The sequence below is a fragment of the Paecilomyces variotii genome, assembly GCF_004022145.1.
Source record: "Paecilomyces variotii strain CBS 101075 chromosome Unknown C8Q69scaffold_2, whole genome shotgun sequence".
Classification (NCBI taxonomy): Eukaryota; Fungi; Ascomycota; class Eurotiomycetes; order Eurotiales; family Thermoascaceae; genus Paecilomyces; species Paecilomyces variotii.
The window spans coordinates 1,892,683-1,917,194 of record NW_021167141.1 but is presented as its reverse complement, the minus strand read 5'-3'; the positions used below and the strand labels follow the sequence as shown (position 1 = coordinate 1,917,194).

At 49.8% G+C, this 24,512-nt stretch overlaps 8 protein-coding genes across 8 annotated transcripts; 6 read left to right on the top strand and 2 right to left on the bottom strand.

Annotated features, from left to right (window-relative positions):
- The first annotated feature begins 3,126 nt into the window (after nt 1-3,126).
- Nucleotides 3,127-4,981, top strand: C8Q69DRAFT_153299 (WD repeat protein). Its single transcript, XM_028625574.1, has 2 exons — nt 3,127-3,624; nt 3,724-4,981. Exons 1-2 carry the CDS (start codon nt 3,362-3,364, stop codon nt 4,832-4,834), a joined length of 1,374 nt encoding a protein of 457 aa, XP_028487545.1. The 5' UTR covers nt 3,127-3,361; the 3' UTR covers nt 4,835-4,981.
- On the bottom strand, nt 4,878-7,439 carry C8Q69DRAFT_153303 (putative ATP dependent RNA helicase). Its single transcript, XM_028625575.1, has 2 exons — nt 5,968-7,439; nt 4,878-5,910 (listed from the first exon to the last, which is right to left on the bottom strand). The coding sequence occupies exons 1-2, from the start codon at nt 7,364-7,366 to the stop codon at nt 4,922-4,924; spliced, it is 2,388 nt and encodes a 795-aa protein (XP_028487544.1). The 5' UTR covers nt 7,367-7,439; the 3' UTR covers nt 4,878-4,921.
- A 92-nt stretch (nt 7,440-7,531) lies between these two features.
- On the bottom strand, nt 7,532-9,072 carry C8Q69DRAFT_413764 (panthothenate synthetase). Its single transcript, XM_028628325.1, has 2 exons — nt 8,853-9,072; nt 7,532-8,794 (listed from the first exon to the last, which is right to left on the bottom strand). The coding sequence occupies exons 1-2, from the start codon at nt 8,881-8,883 to the stop codon at nt 7,725-7,727; spliced, it is 1,101 nt and encodes a 366-aa protein (XP_028487543.1). The 5' UTR covers nt 8,884-9,072; the 3' UTR covers nt 7,532-7,724.
- A 334-nt stretch (nt 9,073-9,406) lies between these two features.
- On the top strand, nt 9,407-12,232 carry C8Q69DRAFT_442075 (putative acyltransferase; the record flags this gene model as incomplete). Its single annotated transcript, XM_028628808.1, has 7 exons — nt 9,407-9,962; nt 10,022-10,240; nt 10,293-10,548; nt 10,605-11,283; nt 11,334-11,645; nt 11,708-11,964; nt 12,055-12,232. The coding sequence occupies 7 exons, from the start codon at nt 9,407-9,409 to the stop codon at nt 12,230-12,232; spliced, it is 2,457 nt and encodes an 818-aa protein (XP_028487542.1).
- A 1,430-nt stretch (nt 12,233-13,662) lies between these two features.
- C8Q69DRAFT_442074 (ammonium transporter MepA) lies at nt 13,663-15,315 on the top strand (the record flags this gene model as incomplete). Its single annotated transcript, XM_028628807.1, has 5 exons — nt 13,663-13,674; nt 13,741-13,955; nt 14,009-14,189; nt 14,240-14,560; nt 14,611-15,315. 5 exons carry the CDS (start codon nt 13,663-13,665, stop codon nt 15,313-15,315), a joined length of 1,434 nt encoding a protein of 477 aa, XP_028487541.1.
- Nucleotides 15,316-16,199: 884 nt separating this feature from the next.
- On the top strand, nt 16,200-19,085 carry C8Q69DRAFT_152919 (nucleoside phosphatase family-domain-containing protein). The gene is made up of 4 exons (XM_028625571.1): nt 16,200-16,445; nt 16,510-16,544; nt 16,602-16,728; nt 16,792-19,085. The coding sequence occupies exons 1-4, from the start codon at nt 16,436-16,438 to the stop codon at nt 18,732-18,734; spliced, it is 2,115 nt and encodes a 704-aa protein (XP_028487540.1). The 5' UTR covers nt 16,200-16,435; the 3' UTR covers nt 18,735-19,085.
- C8Q69DRAFT_457089 (small nuclear ribonucleo protein U2, A) lies at nt 19,007-20,939 on the top strand. Its single transcript, XM_028629876.1, has 4 exons — nt 19,007-19,515; nt 19,607-19,647; nt 19,805-20,065; nt 20,119-20,939. Exons 1-4 carry the CDS (start codon nt 19,437-19,439, stop codon nt 20,488-20,490), a joined length of 753 nt encoding a protein of 250 aa, XP_028487539.1. The 5' UTR covers nt 19,007-19,436; the 3' UTR covers nt 20,491-20,939.
- A 1,012-nt stretch (nt 20,940-21,951) lies between these two features.
- On the top strand, nt 21,952-22,930 carry C8Q69DRAFT_398410 (pyridoxamine 5'-phosphate oxidase-domain-containing protein; the record flags this gene model as incomplete). The annotated part of the gene is made up of 2 exons (XM_028627807.1): nt 21,952-22,489; nt 22,674-22,930. 2 exons carry the CDS (start codon nt 21,952-21,954, stop codon nt 22,928-22,930), a joined length of 795 nt encoding a protein of 264 aa, XP_028487538.1.
- Between the last annotated feature and the right edge of the window lie 1,582 nt (nt 22,931-24,512).

The following is a 24,512-nucleotide window of genomic DNA, read 5'->3' as shown; positions in this document are numbered from 1 at the left end:
CGCTCCCGTTTCCCGCCTGTATACGTACACTTGAGCTTCAATGCCTCGCATTGAGCGCACATGGGTTCCGTCCCGCTGCATCTGGCTTTCCGCTGTCTGCAAGGTTCGCAGGCTCTAGCGGCACGACCGCTGCTGGCCTTGGGTAATGCGCTCTCTGCGCTGGGAGAAAGCGAGCTCGGGATGGCTGTTGCGGGAGGGGTTGGTCAACTCTGTACTTACGGCCATGCGAGAGCAAGCAAAATAAAGGGGAACAAATCAGACATACTGCGTTGAGGGGGAGGTGCTGAGCATCGAAGACTCTGGCTGGAATGACGCCGCTGCTGCTGGCGCCGGCCATCATCGTTCATGATCCGCGAGAGGTGCATTTTCCTGGTAGGAACACATTACGATCGGATAAACATGACTTCTTGCTGCGTCTCCGTGCTAGCCAGAGCAGAATTGTGGCACACAGAGAAGAACTATAGCGTCCTTTAAAAAGCGAGAGTTTGCCTGCCTCTTCCATCTTGGGCGAATCGTTGAGAGACTTTGTATGGGAGTTGCTCTTTGGAAAACAGATCCTCTGGATTCCGCAGAAACACCAATCATCAGCAGCTAAAGTTCCGCTGCATCGCATCTAAAGTATGCAGGGCAGAGAGGACAAGCCCGCCGATGTCATTCTCCATCGTTCCCAAACCCATGGGCGATCCGTCTGCAGCAACAGGTTATCCAGCCACGGCGCTTGAGGGTATCCACTAAGTAGCGCTCTAGACATCGTCTGCCAGATGAGTCCGCACTGGACATCATGCATGATATGATACTGTCTCTGAACTAATATGCCGACTCTACAGGTCCCGTTGCCAATCTACGCAGAAGGGAATAACGCATTTTCTCGGGATCTGCAAGTCCGCTGGCCAGAGCTTGTCGGGAGCAGCCGGTTAGTGGGATGCAAAGAGAATCTAGCAATTGGCACAGAAACCATTGTTCTATCCGGAGGGCAGAGCGCCAGTCGAACGTTGTGGCCAAAGTCAAAATCAATAGTCGCTGTCGGAAATTTCGTTTATGGATCCAGTGCCGATAATTGAGTATCAGAGAAAACGCAGATGAAAACGTGTTCCCCACGGCTGGCCGATCGATACTAATGGCCGGGGTTGCGTTCCGTATCGCCAAGTATGTAAGTGGGCTTTTACTTACTGGGTCCCAGGATCAAGGTCAGCATCTGAACAACAGCTAACTACCTAACTAACTATCGCTTGTCTGAGGATTCTTCCTGCAAGTCTGATTTGCGCCCGCACGCGACATGTCTCCGAATATTATTATTATCCCGTGCCGACGGGGATAAATCCCTGGGCCGTGTGGCTTTTCTTTTCCACGGATTGCACGGTTTCACCAGGACGTTGAGGTCGTGTATGATCGCTCGCCGGAGAGATAGCCGGCTGCTTTCTTGATTTTTCTTCATTTCGACCTGCTGAAATATATCTGAGACTTGGGTCCATGCTAATATTCGCGTGCAGGTTCACATATACATGGATGTCTTTTGTTCTTCCATGCGTGTGGCTCGCGCAGCCCTCGTCCTGTTTGTTGGCTACTGAGTGGAAAACACAACTATGCAGTATCTATTAGACTGTATTTGCTGAGAGATCTCGAGAAAAGCGGAAGATGAATTGAAGAGTTTAGGGGCCAGGAGCGTAATTGGTAATTATAATATTTTGACTTCGAGATGAAATAATATATATAGAGTTAATCTGACAGTGCCACATTCTGCCGACTGCCACTATTCGAATATCCTCTGCTGATTGGAGAGCGAATGATGAGAAGTGTAGTCATATTCCGAGAGCTAACTATTACCTTTTACCCTATTTTACCTGGCTCGCGGGAAGTATCATCGCTTACTCGAGGCCGATGTCAACTTTGTCTTCCCGCTTCCTGATATCAATGAACAACAGCTAGAGCTAGTGGGAAGATGACAGCATTAGTGGTCTGTAAGAAGTATTCTAATGAGGTCGGCACCAGCAATGAAAATCATGGGAATCGTTCGTGGGAAGTTTTAATTTAGTCGCATTACCAGAAGCATAACTCGCACCACGCTAGTAACTAATAGCTGTGAGCCAGAGACTGTCCAGTTTCCCATCTCCCTCACAGTAGGATCACGCAACTCAATGTGGCCCTTTCGACGGACACAGTCGACCGTGGAAACATGGCAGTTAGTGGCATTATGGGGTACGTTCTTGGTGTTTTCTGCGGGATCTTGTCAGGAAAATAGTTCCGATAGTGGATTTCAAGGATCTCCCTGTTGCGCGGAGCCCCGTTCATCAAGTACTGCGTAGGCATTTGCCCCATTATTCCCATGGATTGCCAGCCACGGGCCTTGAGGACGCACGGGATCATGGGGGTTCCAACGCCTTCACATGTGGTGTCAGGATACCTCGAGAATTGCTGCCTGCTTCGGAGGATATTATCTGGGAAATAGTGGGCCATGTGGTAGTTTCCATAAGGTACCGTACAGTATATCCACTTCTACTGGGTGTTGACTACTTACTCTTTGCTTTCATCTTTCTCTGCCAGAGAATTAAGACAGTCTAACAGCCACCACATATATTCAAGGGCCCGTCCAATGGCTATACTATTGTCCTTGTATATTATCAGTATGTAGTATGTACAGTACCTTTGCAAGTAGGGCAACGTACTGTAGATCACTTACTGTCTTTGTATGTACTGCATAAAACGCGGATGGTAATGACGGACGAGTCAAAAAGACGCAGCACCCCAGTACCAGGTGCGTTAATATATCATTACCCGCCTATCAGAAAAGCTAATCAAGTTAATACATAGAAGGCTATTATTGGGATGCCAGTGGGCGAGGCAGAGATTACTCTTACTGTACTAAGAGGAAGTCCAGCGCCAAGCGATCTCGTGGGTCCCGCTTGCACTTCCCGCAACTCTTTCAAGATTCTTTTGGAAATCTTAGTGTCATCCAAACTCACTGTTGATCAAGAAACGCTGCCCCTGAGCGGACGACTGGGGGCAACAACTGCTCAAGTGACAAAGAGTTCAAATTGTGAGCATCGGCCAATTACTACCTGCTCCTAAATGCTCTTGTATTGGCATCCAGGAGACATCAACTCAAAGAAATACCACAGCTCGATAAGTATGCAGATGCTCTAACTATCCACCCGGATCGTCCAGCTGCTTTTCTCTTGGAAGAGTCTTCCTCTAGAACGGCAGCTATAGATATTATTGCTCCTCGAGGCAGGTCAACTCCCTTCCGTCTTGGCTTGCTGTCGAAGGGTAGGGCTGTGAGAAGACACTGTCACAACCGAATTCTGCCATCAGCATAGCTATTACTCCTGGGTCGGGTAAAGCTGCCGACTCACTATCGGGAACTATGTCCTCCCATCCATCTCAGCAAAAAGGACTGTTACCTCCAGCCTCCCCGGCCTATGTGCTCCGTGGACATGCGGCGCCAATCCACGCGCTGAACTTCTTCGCTCATAATGCGCACCTACTCTCCGGGGACGCAGATGGTTGGGTGATCATTTGGAGTTTGGTGACCAAAAGACCCATTGGAGTTTGGAAAGCGCATGAGGGCGCGATCCTAGAAGCCAAGGGATTCTACTATGAAGAAAGCGGAGAGATGGAGATATTCACGTATGTGATTGTGCCCCATTCGTACAAATCTCGTAGATCAGATTCCCTCTCCTCAGTTCCCTCTTCTTCCTTTAACATATACTGACATCAACCTCCAAGACATGGCCGCGATCACAAACTGCGTGTATGGAAGACGACTGCCGAAGATGAGAAGCTACTTGACAAGGCTCTTCCCGTAGATCTCAAGCAAGGATCCCAACCGGGAACTGGGCCAAAGCCATGGCTTCTTCATTCGTTGGCTGTCAACGCGCTGAACTTCTGCGCTTTTGCCCTCTGCCCGTTGCCAAAATACCCCAAGGACAAACAGGCAATAATCTCCAGTTCAGCCGAGACGGCCAGTTACCAGGAGAACAGCAAGGAGATTCCCCCACAACGTACCCCCCAAGGACCATTGTTGATCGCGGTTCCCAATGCCCTTAACTCCGGGAACATTGACGTCTTCCACCTCCCGTCGGAGCACCGTGTCTCCACGATTACTGGGGACAACACAAAGGAAACCGGAATGGTCATGGCGGTCAATCTTTACTTTGCGCTAAATCAAGATCTCTATGTGATATCCGCCTACGAAGATGGCCAAGCGATGGTCCATGTCCGTCGAGATCCTGCAGAGCCCGGTGGCTACGATGGTCATGTCCCCTCCACTCCATGGAAATGGCAGAAGATTTACGCAAGCCGCGCACACTCACAGCCTATCCTCTCCCTCGACGTGTCCCCCGCCAGAGACTTCTTTGTCACCTCCGGTGCGGATCCCTTCGTCGTAAAGCATCCGATCCCGACAGCAGTACCAACGCATCTGACCGGGAACGATATGGCCCCTATCAAGGTGGTAAATGATCGCCACGCTGGCAAACAGGGCCTGAAGATCCGGTCCGATGGGAAACTATTCGCGACAGCAGGCTGGGATGCACGAGTGCGGGTATATACTTGCAAGAGTATGAAGGAGATGGCGTGTCTGAAGTGGCATAAAGAAGGCTGTTTCGTGGTTGCATGGGCAAATATCTATTCTGATGCGTCGAGCTTCAGCTCGCAAGCAGAGGCTATAGACAACGCGGCTGGAGAGCCCACTTCAGGCCACTACGACGTTATTCAAGAACAAGGCAACCGCTCGTTGTCGGCGATTCGGACGCAGAGATTACAAAAAGCACAGCTGACACACTGGCTGGCAGCAGGTTCAAAGGATGGAAAAATCTCATTATGGGATATCTATTGAGAAATGATCGTCTCATGACGTACCAAAATAACACATTTACTGACATGATCTAAGAGAATAAAGGAAAGAGAACAAAGGAGAAGAAAACTATGCAAGATTGAACTCACTGGCGCCTCCCATGTGCTCCCTCATCTTAGCCCTCATCTTGCGGGCCGCTTCGGCTGCATCAGCTGCGCCAGGAGTATCATCATCATCGACGCGGTTGGCAGAAGTATTCTTCCTCTTCTGCCCGGCCACTGCTCCTGTTTTCCTCTCTGCTTTGTATCCCTTCTTGGTTTCCTCCTTTCCTGGTCTCAGACCAGGGACGTTGATCTTTCCCGGACGATCACGGAGCGCGAAACTCTTCGCGAGATGGCCGAGGTGCAGCTCCTTGATATTGAACATGTGTCGCTCACTGGCAACATGTGTGGCATATGCGCGGATGTGTGACTGGTAAGCCCGGCGTGCCATCTCGAGATACTTGGTATTCTCCAGCGCCCAGCGTTCAACCTCGAGCTGCCACTCCGTCGCTTTCTCCTCCCAGTCCTTACTGGCAATGTTCGAATTGCCGCCAAAACCGCGCTTGAGCACCTCATTGGCATCTGTGCGACTCACCGACGCCTTTCCCCCATCGCGATAGCCTCGTTTGATGACCTCAACATAATTCTCTTCGTTCCCCGGAAGAAGGAAGATCATAGCACGACCGTCGCGACCCAGACGTGCGGTACGTCCGATACGGTGCAGATGGTCGTCTGCACTGAAGGCTGGATCATACTCGACGACTAAGTCGACATTAGGCAGATCCAGACCACGAGATGCCACATCTGTACAAATCATAACAGAAGGTTCACGGTTGCGGGAAAAGGCTGAGAGAGTAGACGTCCGGACATGTTGAGGCAAAGAGCCGTGGAGTTTGTAGATTGTGACGGGGTTGGAAGGATTCGAGAAGGCGGTTGCTGGGGCTATCGTGCCATGAGGCGAAGATTTTGGGTCTGACTTCTGCTTGGATTCTTTTTTGTTTCCCTTTTTGTCCGTTTTACCTTCTCCTTCTTCCTCCTCCTCGTCATCGTCATCGTCACTGTCGCTGTGCTCATCCTCTTTATCCTTCTCTTCGTCCGCCTCATGGTCATTCCCTTCCTTGATTTCTTCCTTCTCCTTTCTCGTAAATACTTCGAAATGGAACTCCACAGAGTCTGCACAAGACACGAAGATGATGGCTTTCATCACCGAACCTTTGCGTGCAAACGTGCGCTTCATGAGAGCCGTGAGAGTAACCAGCCGTAGCTTAGCAGCAGCGACAACGTAGGACTGTTTCAGCTGTGCCGGAACCATGAACTCGGAATCTTCCTTGGATTTTCTGGTCTCATCATCTTCATCCGCTGGGTCTGCTTGGATATGCACGGCGTCCTTCAAACTGATTTCACCCAGCCTTTGGACGTTCATCTTCAGAGTAGCGGAACACAGGATAGTGGTTCTCTTTGCAGGTAGTCCTGGGATTCGACTAGGTCTCTGTCTCTCATCGAGCTTCTTTACAATTCCCTGAATCTCCTGCTCGAATCCCAGATCCATCAGTCGGTCACCCTCGTCCAGCACGAGCCACCTGACGTTGCTCACATCGAGCACTTGTGTATTCTCCAGATGATCCGCCAACCGACCGGGCGTAGCTACCAGGATATTCAAACCCTTCCGCAACCTTGCTTTCTCTGACTTCTTCTTCTCACCACCGATGACTGTGCCCGCGACGATCCAGTGCGCGCAACGAAGTAGACCCTCTAACACCACTGAGATCTGTTTGCACAGCTCTCTCGTCGGCGCTAGAATGATAGCGAATAGTCCCGAATCACGATGCACAGCAGCATCCCCATTCTTCGGTTTAGACCCATTGTCGTTCTTCGGATCGGAAAGTGCCATAACTCTCTGGACCAGCGGCAACAAGTACGCCAGCGTCTTACCGGAGCCGGTCTGAGCCTGGATGAACGCATCGCATTCCTCCTTCAGTAGATGTGTCATTGAGCTCTTTTGGATAGCGGTGGGAGCCTTCAGCTCCAGTTTCGTCAGGAGATGTGCCGCCAGCGTAGGCGACAATCCGAGATTTGTGAATGTATCGAGACCATCAATCAGCGGCGCATTAGTCGGTTTCGTCGGCTCCGCCGCTGTATCCTCCGTCGCTGGTTTCTCATCTTCCGTCTTCGGGGTCGGATTGAACGAGAAAAGTGAAGAGATCACCTGTCGAGGTCCAGACTGCTGCTGCCGATGAGACTGCGATTTACGACCGCCATCACCAGCAGCAACGGCAGCGCTGCTAGATGCAGGTTTGAAATCACCATCTGTCCGCTGTCTCTTGACGGGTCGCGAAAGAGGCAGTGGAATCCGATTCGCGTTATCGCTCTGTCCTGGTCTTTTATTGTTTTCGCCTTTCGGAAATTTCGACCGCTGTAGCGCAATCTTCTTCGCGGATAATCGATCCCTCCATGTTCCGCCCTTGAATTTGGGTTCTGGCTTGATGATATCTTCTCCGATGGAGAAGTTCAGAAGCATACCATCGTCCGCCATGATTTCGGACTTTTATGGGGGAGAACAGATGGGATGTTTCTTGCTCTCTCGTCATGGAGTGGGGATTGCTTTGGTCGCAGATGGAAAATTTCACGGGCCGCGATTATCTCCGAACCCTAAGCTTCTGCCCTAAAATTTACTAGTTTCCAATCTGGGCAGTACTATGTCTCTCTATTATTTCTCGAATCTACCATGTTGTGATAACGTTGTTAACCGCTTTTATTTGCGCTGTGACACCTAGTCAATGACGCACGATCTATTGGTACAGAAAATCCCTTTTTGAGTGTATACCGCCTCGAATCATGAGGATAATGCAAAATAGAGATGCGCGGTGGGTATCTGGAAGTACACATCAAAATCAAGTCGAAAGGCTCAAGATGAGGTTATCAATCAGCCTCACGGGAACAGCACCCGAACCCAATCCGCAGTCCTCTCCGGACTTCGGGGCCTCGATGGGAAGCATTTTGACGGCGCCACTCAGGATGGCACCGTCAGACGGATCAACCACATCGAGCTCGTCTAGAGACTCGGGGTCCGCTAGAGATATATAGTCAACTTCATACAATGCCCGTTCAGACGGCGGCAGAGCCTGCTGCTCAGCTAATACGTCTTGCGTCACACGGTTGGCAGCACCCAGTATCTCACTGCGAGTGACCTTGCCGGATTTGAACGCCTCTTCGGCGGCTTTCAATGCTCTGTAAAGGACCAGCCCAACAGCACGTCTGCGCGCTCCCAAGTAGACGTTTCTGGAACTCATGGCCAAGCCATCCGACTCGCGTACTGTCGGTTGGATCTTGACTTCTGTGCCAATATGGAAGTCCTTCACCATGCGCTTGATGATGACGCATTGTTGAATGTCTTTTTGTCCGAAGTACACGCGGTCGGGGGTGACAATGTTGAAGAGTTTAGTACAAACTGTAGCGACGCCTCTGAAGAAGACCGGGCGGGATGCTCCTTCGAGCTTCGTCGCCAAAGGGGTGATCGTAACAAAGGAGCCATGGCCGTCCGGTTCTGAGCTAGGCGGCAAGGTGGGGTACATGACCTTGGACGTTGGAGCCAGGACCGCCGTGATACGGCCTGACGCTGCGCCCCCAGCGGCAGCAAGCTCCTTGTTCAGCTCCTCCAGTTTCTGTACATCCGAATCCCACGTTCGCGGATAGCTCGACAGGTCCTCGTTGACACCAAATTGCGTTGGGTTCACGTATATGCTGACAACCACATCGGTGTTGTCTTGCGCTGCTTGACGAATCAGAGAGATATGTCCGTCGTGAAGAGCGCCCATGGTGGGAACGAGGCCAACGGTCCTGTTCTCGAGCAATTTCTGTCGTCGGAATTGGCGGAGAGGAGGGACATCACGGAATACCTGGAAGGAATGCATTTGGCGAATCTGCGACCCGGCTGTCATCCTTGCAGGGAAAGAAGCGACCGCTGCCAATTCAGTTAGAAATCCTGGAAACGAAGTCTTGAGACAAATTTGATGTCTTACCAGAGAAGCCTCTCAGCCACTGAAACATCATTTTTTTTTCTCGGTATCAGTAACTGACAGGGAATGGTGAAACGTCCACCTAAGGACTTGTCCGTTGTGAGTGCAGACGAGTGAAAGGACCCCCAGCGAAGATGATGGACAAGCACACAGGCACCATCATTTTGTGCAATTGGGGACTCGAGAAGAGATCTAGTTGTTCTCCGTATCCACCGTGATGATGTCTGCTGCGTTGAGCTCATCCTTCTTGCGCATTCCCCATCTGGACTAGCGCTCCGTCACAACTGCCGACACGTGATGGCCATCCGAGGCGTCTGGGGAAGAATCCGGGGACTCTGAAGATGATCGACGTCTGTTGGCAATTATTAATTGTCGGTCTTTTCTTTCCTGTCTTGAACTCCTTTCGAAGACGTCCTGTGAGGAGTACGTTCCCGCGATGCTTTTGGTCTCTGCGCATTTCTAGCGTCAATGGCATAAGTTGACCATCATTGTACTGTACATACATTTACCCCCTCGTCTCCGAACTCCGCATTGCTAGAGAGCACTGCTGCATCGAAATGCCATCCACCAAGGCGGCAGCCGATGCTGCTCATTCAGCCCCAGATCTAGAGATCGTCGGAGACCAAGTGATTCTCCACCCCTCCGGCTTCACGGGTGGCCCAGAACCTCAGGATCATGGCATCACGGAGCGCAACCTTGTCCACCGGATGGGACGATTCCGCGAGAACCCCTTCGACTTTTTGCGCGAAGTGAGTCTGTTCGTGTCGGGTTCGGGATGGCGCGCCTACGACGATGTGATCGGTCAACCTATTTTCTATTCCGGGTTTACCGACAGGATGAAGAGCCTCATTCTGGCGAACCCGCTGCTACGGAACAAAATAAAGGAGCTGGCTGAGGCGCGTTTGGAAGTGGAAGCTCGAGAAGGTCTTCTCAACGCCAAGATAGAAACCTTTGAAAAGGCTAAACTGAAAAGAAAGAATGAGATCGAAGGCAATCTGAATGAAGTGGTCGACACGATGCTGGACAATATGATTTGCAAGATGGAGAGCAAGAGGTTTATTAGATCGGCGTACTATCTCTGCACGCAGTTGCTTACTCGCGCATATCACCAAGGTAAGCTAGCCTCTGAGACGAGCCGACTCAGGCGCTAGATTAGTAACTCTCATGCGTAGGGATTCATGTCTCTAGTGAGGAAGTCCTCAGGCTCAGAAGTGTCGCTGCGGAGGCCGCCAAGAAAAAGCAGTCTATTGTATTCCTTCCCTGCCACAAGTCCCATGTGGACTACGTCTCACTACAACTTATCTCCTATCGTCTTGGTATCGGCCTTCCCGTGGTCGTTGCGGGAGATAATCTCAATATTCCTTTACTAGGACCTTTCCTGCAGCATGCAGGTATGAGATATCCTATATCCACTCTTTCACATGGTTTATTGACAGGGCCTAGGTGCAATGTGGATTCGACGAAGTTTTGGAAATGATCCGCTGTATCATACAGTTGTACAGACATATATAGACGTTCTCCTGCAGCAGGGGTTTAATTTTGAATGTTTCATTGAAGGAGGAAGATCGAGGACTGGGAAGCTCCTGCCTCCGAAGTTTGGAATTCTCAGCTTCATTGTTGACAGCGTTCTGTCCGGGCGAGTTGCAGATACCATTATATGTCCCGTCAGTACGCAGTACGACAAGGTTGTCGAGACCGAGTATGCCACCATCATCTTTATCTATCTCTCTGCCAGTATCACTAATTATGTCTCAGGTCTTATATCAGCGAGCTACTTGGTCAACCAAAGCGAAAAGAGAGTCTTGCCGATTTGATTTCTTCGTCGTCTGTTCTTTCTCTTAAGCTTGGTCGCGTGGATGTCCGATTCCACGAACCGTGGAGCTTGAAAGAGTTCCTCGGGCAACAGATCACACGACTATCTCTCTCCCCTTCAGAGAACCTCAGTGCACGCTTGACTCCCGACGAAAGAGGCAGGATACTCCGGACACTAGGTTACAGAGTTCTCTCTGAGATCAACGATGTCTCCGTCATCATGCCGACTGCTCTTGTTGGAACTGTTCTCCTAACTCTTCGCGGTCGTGGTGTCGGAAAAGCTGAGCTTATCCGGCGACTGGAATGGCTTAGCGAACGAGTTCGAGCAAAAGGTGGAAGAGTAGCGCATTTTTACAGAGCACCTACAGAGCAAGTCGTCGATCGCGCACTCGAAGTCATGGGACCGAAGCTAGTTGGCCAGGTGAGCGGGCTTGCCGAGCCAACGTATTATGCCGTGGATCGATTCCAGCTCTCTTTCTACCGCAATATGACGATCCACCTCTTTATCACGGAAGCCTTGGTGTCGGCAGCAATGTATACAAGGGTTAAGCAGGGCGGAGGTCCGCTGAACCAGCGCATCACATACGATGCTCTGCGAAAACAGGCTTCTTTCCTGTCTCAGGTACGTTCCCATTTCTTACGTTACCAGTTCATTGAATTGACAATCCCCAGCTTTTCCGCGGCGAGTTCATCTTCCCTCCCGATGGTCTGACGACGAACTTGGAGAATACGCTTCGCGGTCTAGAAAAGGACGATGTGATCAAGGTCACACGGGACGCTTCCGGCGCGCCAACTTTCATCGAACTCAGCGACGCAGAACGTCAATGCGGAAGAGAAAATTACGATTTCTATTGCTTCTTGATTTGGCCCTTCATCGAAGCGGCATGGCTAGGCGCAGTGTCATTGATGGGTCTTACTCCACCTTTGGACAAGCCGACGGACGTGTGGCTTGATATGAAGAAAGTGCAAGACAGCGCTCAATTGGTAATCCCCATCCAGTAGCGATCATTTCAAGGTGCCTGTGTCTGATGCGCGTTCATTTGCAGTTAGGCAAGACTCTGTACCATCAAGGCGACCTCTCCTATTTCGAAGCAGTCAACAAGGAGACCCTGAAGAATTCCTATCAACGGTTCGAAGAAGAGGGAATTATTCTAGTTGCTAAGAACAAGGAGCTCCGCTCACAGGTCACTATGAAATTGGCACCCGAGTGGACGCCTGAGCGAGATCCAAACACCGGCAAGCTGCTTGCCCGTGGGCGTCTTTGGGACTTCACGGAGCTTATTGCGCAATCGAGGAGAGAAGGGTAAGTTTTATTTATAAACTGCGTCCGGTTCTCTTCCAACTTTCCATGGCCCTTTGAGACAGAAAAGCAATTGCTGACACGACCCAAAAGCAAAAATCGTCGAGATGGCGCTACCGTGTCATCACGCGTCCTCAACATGTCTGAAACCGTCGGTAGTCGACTATACCAAACCGCCTCTGTGCCCCAGCCGATTGACGCGACTGCTGACGTGGGCGTCTCATCGCCGAAAGTCCGTAGAAAGGCTATTGAGACTGTATCGAAACTTTAGATTCGAGCTTCCTGACACCTACGTGTGTTATTGTCTACGATACGATCCCTGTACAGTTGAATCATCCATATCCATATACATATATACGTGACACACCATGAACCCTATCGATATTCTTTTCATCGGCGAATACCCATTGTTATACGTGGAGACAAGGCGGATTCGTCTTGTTTTTATGTTTATGGTTTATTCCAGTTTTCCAAGACTAAATATATACCTTGAGACAAGGAGACAATGCGAATCTCCTTTCATCATATTACAGCGTTTATCACGTTGCATCTCCGGTATGATTATTATGGTAGGATACGAAAGACCGGTCTTTGAATACACTGTCGACCTCTGCAAAAAGCATTTGCACAGACTTTCAAAAAGTAATCTCGTAGAATCGACCTCACATCGGCATTTACATTATGGTGGGTTTGAGGATATCTGCTCTTCGAGGTGGATTAGCGGCAGATTCAACCGACGCCCTTTCTGCAGGTACTGTTTCAACATCAAGGCTTTGATGCGGAAATTTCTCTGTGCCTTCGTGCTGTTCTTGTAGTTGCTTGCCGATAAAGCAAGGAAGTCCAGGAGGTCTCCATGTGCATACTAGTTACCATTATTCAGATGAAACACTTCCCGACCGAGATCAGAGACGGAAAGGATCTAACCCGTAGATTCTGTCAATCACGCTTACAAGTGAAAGAAGTGAAGTTTAGTATGTATGTATGCATACATGTACTGGGGTGTAATTCTAATATTATTGTTAACTATCCCGCTGGTCAGTTAGGTAAGTTAGATGTGTAAGTTGACTGACATACGAAATGATGCCAAGAGTTTGTTATCTACCGCCAATCAAGGCCCCTTATTAAGCCAATACATCCCGATCGTCCTTCTGATAAAGTGTCAGTAGGCGAGATGAGTCTAAACCAGATATGGTTGCTTAATCCGGACGCGCAGGAACTTCCAGCATTAGGCCTCGTCGTGACGACTGCGGCGCAGCTTGTTGTGATATGATATTGATAAAGGAAATGCGCCAGCGGAGTCACATGAATTATTTATTTGATTTCTCCCCTCCGTAAATGTCCGCTCCCACTTCTCTGCTAAGATCCTTGGCCTTGGTTCAGCGTATGGGAAACGAGTGTGAGCCAGGCGTCAGAGAGATAAGGGCTCTTCGCGTTTGCCAGCCGGAAGGAGCAAGCGGCGAGTGGAGCGGACGCCCGCTCTGGATGGTGTCTTAATGAAGGCTGATGTACGATCCGCCACTATGGGGCTGATAGAGGATAACGGATAGCAAGAATAATATATAGGGTGCGGTCCCGCGGGCCATTGCGTGTCCGTCAAAAACTGAATGAGGACTTTAGCTCGCAGACGTAGCCATCCTTTGCCTGTTCAAGTCAGCAGTGCTCGGCAATAGTGGAGGTTGGTGCTTGTTGGCAGTAAAACCAATGGCGGACGCTGTATGTGCAATTGTCACTTCTCTGGTTCAAGGATTTTAACTAATGATTGTTGTCTGACTGGAATAGCCCGTGTACAATGCGTCTGAGCCCAGCGGGGGTAATCCGCTGAAGGTGAACGTCAACGCTCAATATGAAGGATTTGAGTGGAATTATGTATACATCATATTATGCGGCTTCGTTGTTTGGCTGATTATCCCCGGGATTGGACTGCTCTACAGCGGTCTGGCCCGGCGGAAATCGGCCCTGGCATTGTTGTTCCAGTCAATAATGCTCCTTGCAGTGTAAGTCGTCAGACCGGTTACCGAACAAGAACCATGAACTGAGGTGTTGGTAGCACGACTTTTCAGTGGATGTTTTGGGGTTATTCCTTGGCGTATTCCCGGACGGCTGGTCCGTTCATTGGGGATCTCAAGAACTTCGGTTTGATGAACGTCCTTGTAGCACCATCCCCGGGATCTGCTGTACTGCCGGAGATTGTCTTCTGTCTGTACCAGCTTCTCTTCTGTGCCTGCACGGTGAGCCGACCCCTAGCTTACCCCCAAAGATCATAGACTGATCTCTCCAGGTTATAATCGTGGTTGGTGGAGCGTTTGAGAGAGGAAATATCCTCCCTTCTCTGGTTTTCAGCTTCTTCTGGGCCACCATCGTCTATTGCCCTATCGCCTGCTGGACATGGAATAGCAACGGATGGCTATATAATCTGCCAGCTCTTGATTTTGCCGGAGGCGGCCCCGTCCACATCGCTTCTGGGTGGTCTGCTCTCGCCTATGCCTGGGTCCTTGGAAAGCGTCTGCACCATGGGGAAGCCTCTCATGGCAAGCCTCACAATACCACTTTGGTCTTCATTGGAACCGCATTTATCTGGTTCGGCTGGTTTGGGTTCAACGTATGTATCCGAGTCCTTCTTTTTGTGGTGCCGTTCTAACAGGGAGTCAGGGTGGTTCTGCGTTGAACGCGTCCATGCGAGCCATGTTGGCTGTATTCAACACCAACACTGCGGCATGTACCGGTGTCTTGGGATGGGTGCTGGTGGACTTCATCAAGCACAAAGGCAAATTCTCGGTAGTAGGCGCGTGCGAGGGTGCCATTGCCGGCCTTGTTGGAATCACACCGGCTGCTGGGTTCGTCTCCCTGTGGCTGGCAGCCTGCATCGGTTTCATCACTGCTATCGTCTGCTCATCCCTGCAGAATGTCAATGACTGGCTACACATTGATGAGGGCATGGAAGTCTTCAAGCTCCATGGCATCGGTGGTATGGTTGGAGCTTTTCTCACGGGTATCTTCGCTTCCGAGTCTATGTCCGCTCTGGATGGGAGCACGATGGAAACCGGCGGCATTAATGGCAACGGCGTGCAGGTGGGAAAGCAGCTCGCCGAGGTCACTGCTATCTCGGCATATTCTTTTGTCGTTACCTGTATCCTTCTGTACATCCTGAAGTACATTCCCGGCATGAACCTCCGCGTCAATGAGGAGCAGGAGATGATTGGCCTCGACCGAGCTCAATTCATTGATGAGCAGATTGGCGACTGGACTATGTTTGAAACTACCCCCGGTTTTTTGTCTTTACCAGCCAAGGCAGAGCCGGTTTCACCTGCTCCTGAGAAGCAACCCGCTTCCAGTGCTGAAGAGAGCGGGAAGTAATGCGATTACTGTGTATGGATGTTTATTTTTGTCGCTTAGAGTCGGTCAATTTATAAATAGAGCAGTGATTTTCTCTTGGCCCAGTCGGGACTGGCCAGCATGACAGACTCGTGGCCTCATATGATCGCCGGAACTGCAGGGAAGGGCTTCAGATCAATAATCTAGGAGTCCCCATACTCCTTTAGACTGTCTATTACCTGAAACGCCGTGCCTTAATACACCGGGGGGTGCCCACGTCATGGGGGACACCCCGCATCGCCTCTCACAATGGCATCAAGACCTGGATGCGTAGTTCCGTCGAGTCAGATAAGCTAAGTGTTAGTTAATTATGGTAGAATCCAATACCATAGCAAATAGTGTTTCCAGAAACTCAGAATGGCAGTTAGGGCAATTTCCCATGCGGAGGAGGATGGACGGATGGTATGACGATCCAGGATTGAAGTCGATCTGCAACAATGATTATGTATGGTACGGAGTACTGCGTCGCCAGGGTTCTCAAGTGTCACTTCATCGTTGACATTCTCTGGACGTGGCCCTTGCATGTTTCTGCGACAGGGAGAATAATCGATGGCATCCATAGAGTTCGAGAAACCGTGGCCATCAAATGCGACCGTTCCGGCGACAGAAGCGTCGTCATCATCTGCTGACTGCCCTTTTCGTTGCAAGAGGCTGGGACGAATAATTATAATTAATTATTATAATTATTATAGTCTGGACGAAAACATCGGACTGCGGCAGTGCTCGAAGATTCGCCACGTGAAGTGAAGCCGATCAAGGACGATGATCCGCCTGCGTCCTTCCTGGTGCGGAAAGCCTCCCGCCAAGGATCGCCGCCCGTTGTAACCTTTTCCCTCCGAGCTGTCGCGTCCCCCCGATGAACGTTTGTCTCTTATCATATCTGCGTCTTTCCGGTCTCTCGCTCGTCCATCGCTTTATTATTGATCCCCGCCATTCGTTTCGGTCGTTCTGCCGTGGTGCTGCTTGACTGCGTTTGAATCCTCTACCAGACAGACACACAATCTCACCAGGCTGGCCGTCATCAGTTGCGACGCCTCGCCATACATTCGCTGATCCCCTGTCGTTCTATCGGGCCATGCTCTCATAACGGATTCCGTTCCAAATGGGCAAATGTAAGTAACTCGCAGCAGTCTTATTCCGAGCCACGAGTCAAGTGCTGATGAGATGGCGCTACAGGGCGATATGGAGTTATCCTGGACGCGGGCTCGTCTGTGAGTATACTCTGGAGATTGTCTTTGCAGTCGACGGCTTCTAATTACCATGTGCAGGGGACTCGAGTACATGTTTATCGATGGTTAGATAATAATAAGGCGCGCAAGGAGGCGGATCCGGAGCGATTGAAGTCGCTACCGGAAATCAAGACAAAGGAGGAATGGACGAAGAAGATCCATCCTGGTGGGTGATACTGGAACCGTCAACACAAGAGAGACATCACTCTTGCTGATATCCACCGTTTAGGTGTGTCGTCTTTTGCGACCAAGATAGACCAGGTCGGTCCGGAGCACCTGGAATCGCTGCTGCAGCATGCGCTTGCGGTTGTGCCGGCGGATGCCGTGAAGGAGACACCGATATTTCTTCTGGCCACAGCTGGCATGCGGTTACTAGGTAATGTCGAACGACAGCTCCTGCTCGATCGAATTTGTTCCTACACCCGTTCGCATTCCGACTTCTTGCTGCCCGACTGCGATCTTCACATCCAAGTAATTTCGGGGGAAACGGAAGGATTGTATGGCTGGATCGCCACAAACTACCTTTTGGGCAGCTTCGATGCCCCGGATAAGCACGATCATGGCAAGGGACACAGCACCTATGGCTTTTTGGATATGGGTGGTGCCTCAGCACAGATTGCTTTTGCTCCCAACGCCACCGAGGCTGAGAAACATGCCAACGACTTGAAGTTGCTGAGAATGCGGAACGTGGATGGTTCTCCTCAGGAGCACAAAGTGTTTGTCACTTCCTGGCTAGAATATGGGGTCCACGAGGCTCGCAATCGGTACATCAAGCACCTCCGAGAAGCAAGCGGGGAGGAAAGCAGGGAATTACCAGATCCATGCCTTCCTGCTGGCCTGCGAACCTCTCTTGATGGGCAATTGCTTTCTGCCGATTCTGTCGCGGACGTCCATCTTCTAGGCACGGGAAAATTCGATGAGTGTCTTCGACAGACATACCCTTTGCTGGACAAAGATGCGCCATGCCCGGATGAACCTTGCTTGCTCCACGGTATACACGTCCCAGCTATTGACTTCGACGTGAACCACTTTGTTGGTATCAGTGAATATTGGCACACGACGCATGAGATCTTCGAGATGGGCTATAAGGATAAGGCGTACGATTTCAATACGTACCAACAAAGAGTACAAGAGTTCTGTTCGCAGGACTGGGATTCCCTCGATGTTGGCATCGCAGAGCACCGGTGGGGGAAGAAGGTCGATCGGCAAATGGCATATGAGGTCTGCTTCAAGGCTTCTTGGATCATCAATGTGCTGCACAGCGGCATTGGGATACCACGCGTTGGGCTCGAAGATACAGCGGGCTCAAGACATAATGGAACTAAAGAGGTTCTCCAGCATGGCAAGGAGAAAGGTTTCCTGGATCCCTTCCAGCCTGTCCACAAAATCGACTCTACCGAAGTTAGCTGGACGCTGGGGAAAATGGTGCTCTATGCTTCTGCGCAAGTGCCTCCAGACGAGGAAGATGCTCTACCAGTGGGCTTTGGTAGCAATGTCCCAGGCATTCCGGGTGACTTCCAGTATCCCAGTGTTGAGCTGCTTCCGGAGGCTGAGTCGGGGCGTTGGCAGGAGGCCCTTTTCGCCGGGGAATCTCCTAGGAGGATTCCGGGAGTTTTAGTCTTTGTCTTTTTGGTCATTCTGGCTGCCTTCTTTGCTTGCGGTCGGAATCGTCGCTCTCGCATCTACCATAAAATCATCAACTTCTTCCACTTTGGCCCGCACTCTCCTCACAAGAAGCGAAGGATCTTTGGCGGCAAAATTCCCTTTCTTGGACGAAGATCTGCATCGTATGAAAGGGTCCTCGAGGATGGCAGCCGTGATTTTGAACTGGGAGAAGCCTCAGATCCCGGTGACGGCAGTAGCGATCCCGATTCGATGGCCTATCGCATGCCGAAGCGGGCATTCAGTTGGAATGGCACAAAGTCTCCAACAAAGACCCCAACCTTCAAATTCGGATTTGACGACAGTTCTAGTGGAAGTGTTGGGTTGGGAATTGGAAGCTCAAGCGGGAACCGCATGGATCGGACCGGTTTGGCTGTCAGAACGGAAAGTCGAGACCACTTGACACCCATAGCCTTGGGCCCAACTTCAAACGGACGACGGTCGAGAGCCGGCAGTCCGATAAGATCTCATCATAAGTCGCCCTTGATGACGCCTGTGGCTGACGATTAGCTGGCTTCCGGGGAGGGTACGGTATTCTGCATATGGTTTCGTTACGGAGTTCTTTAGATCGGTGTTTCGGTTCATCCTAGGTAATGGATTGGTTAGACGTCCTGTACGATGATTTTCAGAATTCTGCTTCCAACTTGTTGCTTGCGCGGTAGTCTGTGGATCAGACGTTCTCTGCTGATGTCTCTTCGTTGACGATAATTTGATTTACAAATATATATATCTTCGATGTTCTACCTTCATGTGTATCTGATGTAATTACTTTTCCGCAGCCTTCAATTTATTTTCATTCAAGAAAGTCAAAACTCCTGTCCCTGAATTGATCATACAGTTCCGGGAGGGCCACTAAAGGCATCTCAGATCAGTTATCACGCTGGTTATGGTGCAGTAACTAGCCCTCTGGAAAGTCTTTTGTCGTATTCATACCAGGACAGCTCAAAAGATCTACCAAGCGACATTGTATCTTTGTAGGGTCTGGAGTCGGGACAGACTGACGTCTTAATAGAGGGTTGGTGCACACGTGACCTCCGCAGTCTCTTGGTTTGGAAGCTGCGCGGATCGATCTTTTGCCCGCCGAGACGAGCTTCACCTCCATCATACACCTTTCTGCGCTTTCGATTCTGCATTTGCCCGGACATTATCGACTTTTTATTCTTACTCTCATGATATCGCGATAGAACAGTATTTATCCCTCATACCACCATCATGCGATTGACCGTCGAACTTATCCAAAACTCCCTCTCCTATATCAACCCGCTCAAGGAGCGCGAGCTGGATCTCCGAGGTGCGTTACACACCAAAACCTGAAAAGGGCAGGTACTACACTTTGGAAAAAGAGCACCATTGATATCGGTTCGTGTGTTTGTGGCGTATAGGGCATAAGATTCCGGCTATCGAGAATCTGGGTGTTGCAAAGGTATGTCATAGCAACTCAACTCTGTCGTCGCGTCATTTCAAGGCCTCGTTGCGCTGGTAGCATGCATTTTAACGGGCCAATGCGCACCCGTCTGCTGTGTAATTATTGAGAAAGTAGACTTGGAAGAGTGCTTATATGTACGTTTTGTCTTCTATAGGACCAAGATGCTATCGACTTCACGGATAACGATATCTCCTCCCTTTCGAACTTTCCTTTCTTTCCCCGACTCCGCAGCCTGATGCTGGCGCGCAACAGAGTCAGCCAGATCCACCCAAGTTTGGCCTCTTCGATACCGAATCTAACGAACCTTGTCCTGACGTCGAACAATATGAACGAACTGGCCGACCTAGATCCGCTTGGGAAGTTCACACGATTGACGCATTTGGTTCTACTGGAGAATCCTGTCACGAGAAAAGAGGTAAGGAAGGTTGGCAGCTGAGACCGTAAGACTTAGTAGCTAATTCAGCGCAGCATTACCGATACTACGTCATCTGGCGCATTCCTTCCGTCCGCTTCCTGGACTATCACAAGGTCAAGGATGCTGAGCGCGCAAAAGCTGCTGAGCTGTTCGGAACCCATGAAGAGCCTACGTCTCTTGCATCCAAGATCATCGGCATCAAGTCCCGCGCGTTCGATGTTTCTGCGGCGGCACCAGGTGCGCCGAGCGATAAGGCGATCCGCGTGAAGTTGACGGAGAAAGAAAGGAAGCGCGTCGAGAAGATGATCCGTGAGGCCAAGAGCTTGCAGGAGATCACGAGATTGGAGAAGGAGCTGAACGAAGGTCGGATACCCGGTGGCGCGCTGGGAGCTGATGAAGAAGATGAAGACAAGATGCAGATGTGACCTTCTAGCGTCCACTGTTAGCTGTCGTATGGGAGGACAGGAATGGGGGGTCCATAATCAGGGGTCTTTGCATACTGGTCCGGAGGCCTTCTATTTAGGGGCTGCCGGTTTTGCGAAAAGTACGATACAAAAGCTCATGTACTGATCTACAGGCTGGTTTCGGTGTTTGTGGAGTTTGTTTTCATAGTATGTTTATATTTAAATGGCATTCTAAGAGAGGGCTGTTCTTTGCTTGTGGAATCATCCAGTGGCTAAGCCTCTGACATCTACATCAATAATATGAGTAGTTGACTTATAAACTGCTGTGTCGTGTGATCTAGGAGATCTTGTGGCTCTTGTAGCTGTCTTCCTCGGTCTAGCGCAAAGACTGTCCGAGTTCCAACCTGAGTCCATCCTAGACCAGGCCGTGACAAACCTGCTAAATCCGTGCAGCAGCCGACATCAAGGAGACGTCACACACCACTATTCAGGTATTAAAGAATGTGCTTTATTATCTTCCATATATATTAACAACGATCAAGATCAGACGTCAAACAATGTCAATATGCTGACAACAGCCATAGGGCCCTGACAGTCTATCCCAATCTCGCTTTCCCCCTTCCGCTAGTTACCCATGTTGATTTCTGCACACGGACCGGATTGAGTTATACAGGATATATCTCGGGGTCTGATAGAATCGCAAATTCTGAACATTGAATCTTCAAATCTTCAAATCTTCGTATTCCAGCTTCGTGTGCTGCGTTTTATTCTTTGAAGAGGCTTTCTCATGTATATGGTTCTATATATATATTTCTATTTTTGGTCAGTTTAACGGTTGTATACTTAGACCATTGTTACGTGTATACATAAAATGATCCCACTGAATCCCCCATACAAGGTAAATCTGCGCTAATAAGCAACATCCCTTATACATGGAAAGCACCAGGTGATTGAGCTGGTGGGTTGGAATAAGAGTAAAGTAAGTTAGCGGGGCTTGTGACAACGATAAGATAAGCGAGCCAAGAAAAAAACGACGTCAACAGCGGCCAGCCAGAACGTCCGTTCGAAGAGGTATTGTTTTCTTGCCCTTGTAGATGAATGATTAGGATCGACCCTTTACTTGGTGTTTATTCGACACTTGAATCGGTTGAATAGCGTTCTGTGTGGTCAGCCTGGGGAAGTTTTTGACTGTGTCATTCTCCGTATTTAAGTAGGTAGGTTACATACTGCTTACGCGGGGTCAACGAACGAACGAACGAACAGCAGGTACATGGCATAGTTACCGGAGCCCTTTGCACGTCAGCTTTATCGGATATAAGGCGTGTAGATACGATACCGATTGATAAAATCTATCCTATCCGTTCATATCTCACCCGCTGTTGAATGGTATCTACGCTATTCCGTCATCAGCCACTTTCCTTCTTCGCATCTCGAATCTTCAATCATCACCACCACATCAATCAATTTCGCAGTATCTCCTCAATGGCATCTCCCGCAAGTCCAGCGGCCGCCGCGCCTTGGCGAAAGTTATTCCAGGACCATCTCTCAAAGATGACAAGTCGTGAAATGGCCCTCGCGACCATATCGCGCGCTCCGCAAGGCCAATGGGTGCCGCGCGTGCGATATGTTGGATTTCGCGCATTCTGGGGCCAGCCGGAACTGCACCCCGAGGCGGAGAAGCAGCTTAAAGAGGAGGATGAGTTGAATCCGTTGATTTTCGAAAGTGATATGCTCACGTTCACGACCGATGTCAGGATGGAGAAGACGGGTCAGCTGGTGGGGTCTGAGGGCGTGGTCGAGACGGTTTTTTGGGCGAAAGAGGCCAAGAACCAATGGAGGATCAAAGGGAGGGCGTTTGTTATTGGAGCTTCAGCGGAAGAGGGAGGGGAATTGGAGGCGAGGGAGGAGATTAAGAAGGGGATGAGGTTGAGAGATGCAGGTGGTACGGCTGTGGGAGGAGAATGGAGCTGGGAGAAAGAGATTACTACGTATTTTGCGAACCATACTCCGGTTATGAGAGGTGAGTAGTGAATTTTGTTTTTCTTTATGTCTTATGGGATGGATCTTTATTGTTCTTTGAATGTGCTTTATTATGCGGCTTGCATACCGGGCATTGTCCATTGACATATTCATTGATATCACTCCAATTGTCTCGATATAGACGGACAACTTTGTTCCTTTTTATGCTAACTTGCAACCGGCAGGTTCTTTCAGAAACCCACCACCAGGACATCCTGTTACTGAAGTCCCAAGCGATCCAAATATCAAGTTGGGTCAGAAAGTCCACGACCTCCATGATCCCACAGCCAGGAAGAACTTCCGTGTCGTTGTCATTCGCCCAGAGGAAGTCGAGCGACTGGATCTCAATGACTACGAGAAACCAAGACGGTTCCAGTGGAACTCTATTGGAGATTACGGTGAGCAAGGGAAACGGTGGGTTGAGACGGAGTTGTGGCCTTAAAAAAGCCTGTGACATGCAGTCTAGAAGCAGATATCAGCAGTAAAGCAATATACTCCCAGTTCTGCCATCTTTATAAACCCTGGGTTCCTGATCCCCGCAATAATGGCCGAATCTCTTTTTTTACCACGTCGGTGACCCTTGTAGGGTATGTAAAAAGCCTTTGTCACCTGGGATTCGCCTGCAAGGAACACAACTCGATATCATAACAACAGATGGACCGGAGCACTCCGTATACACACACTCGCTTAATTGTGTTGCTCTGGCTTCACCCACCTAGGGTATAAAGAGCATCTCCCACACAACCTTTCTCTACTTTCTTCCTCTCCTTCTCTCCACCTCTTCTTCTCGTGAACGTCAACATCACGCTGGTATTCAGAACTCTGAATAACCGTCACGTCGAGTCTCTTCATCCTCTTCATAACTCGTCGTCACTTTTCATCATATCTCGTACCTTTCCAGATCATATTTCGAACGTTCAGGGGTTTCGTGAGATCTCCTCGCGTGGACATCAACAACGCGTTGGTTTCAAAATTCTGGACAACCACACGTCGAGTCTAGTCTCTTCATCCTCTTCATCCTCTTCATAACTCGTCATCACTCTTCATCATTCTTCATACTCCTCCAGATCATATTTTGAACGTTCAGGGGTTTCGTGAGACCTCGCGTGGAATATCAACATCGCGCTCGTCTTCAGAATTCTGGACAACCACACGTCGAGTTTCTTCATTCTCTTCATAACTCGTCATCATTCTTCATCATTCTTCATACCTCTCTAGATCGTATTTCGATCCTCCAGGAAAGATATTCTCGCGCTGACATCAACACCGCGCTGATCTTCAGAATCTTGCTGATCTTCATAATCCTGGACAACCATCACGTGGAGCTTCTTCATCCTCTTCATAACTGGTCATCACTCTTTCATTCTTCATACTTCTCCAGATCATATTCCGATCCTTCAGGAAACATCTTCTCGTGCGGACATCAACACCGCGCTGATCTTCAGATTTCTGGACAACCCTCACGTCGAGCTTCTTCCTCTTTCTTAAGAACTCATCATCACCCTTGAACTTTGGGGATTAGCAAAGCCTCTTCTGGTGGCCCTCCGAGTCTTTGTGCACTTCGTTCTGACAGGCCTTTTCTTAACTCCTTTTCATCCTTCTTCTTGACCTTTTGGTGACTTACAAACCTCTTCTGACGGCTCTCCGAATCTTTTGTGCACTCCGCTGCTAAAGACCCTTTCAACAACTTCTTCTTACCATACCACATTGACAACTCGCTGCTGGCGATCCTCCGACTCTTTCGTGCATTTTCTGCTGAAAGACTTTCGACAACTTCTCACCCTACCACCCTGACATCTCGTTGCTGACGGCTCGAGCCCTGTCTGCACTTCGCTGCTTCCAAGACTCCTTCGACAACTTCTTATCTTATCATTTTGATAAATTTTTGTCGGTGACCATTTGAGTTCTTTCTGCACTTTTCAACAACTTCTTACTTCACCTCACCACTTTGACATCTCGTTGCTGACGGCCTTTCGAGTCTTGTCTGCACTTTTCGACACAACCATCTGCGCCGGTTGGACTAG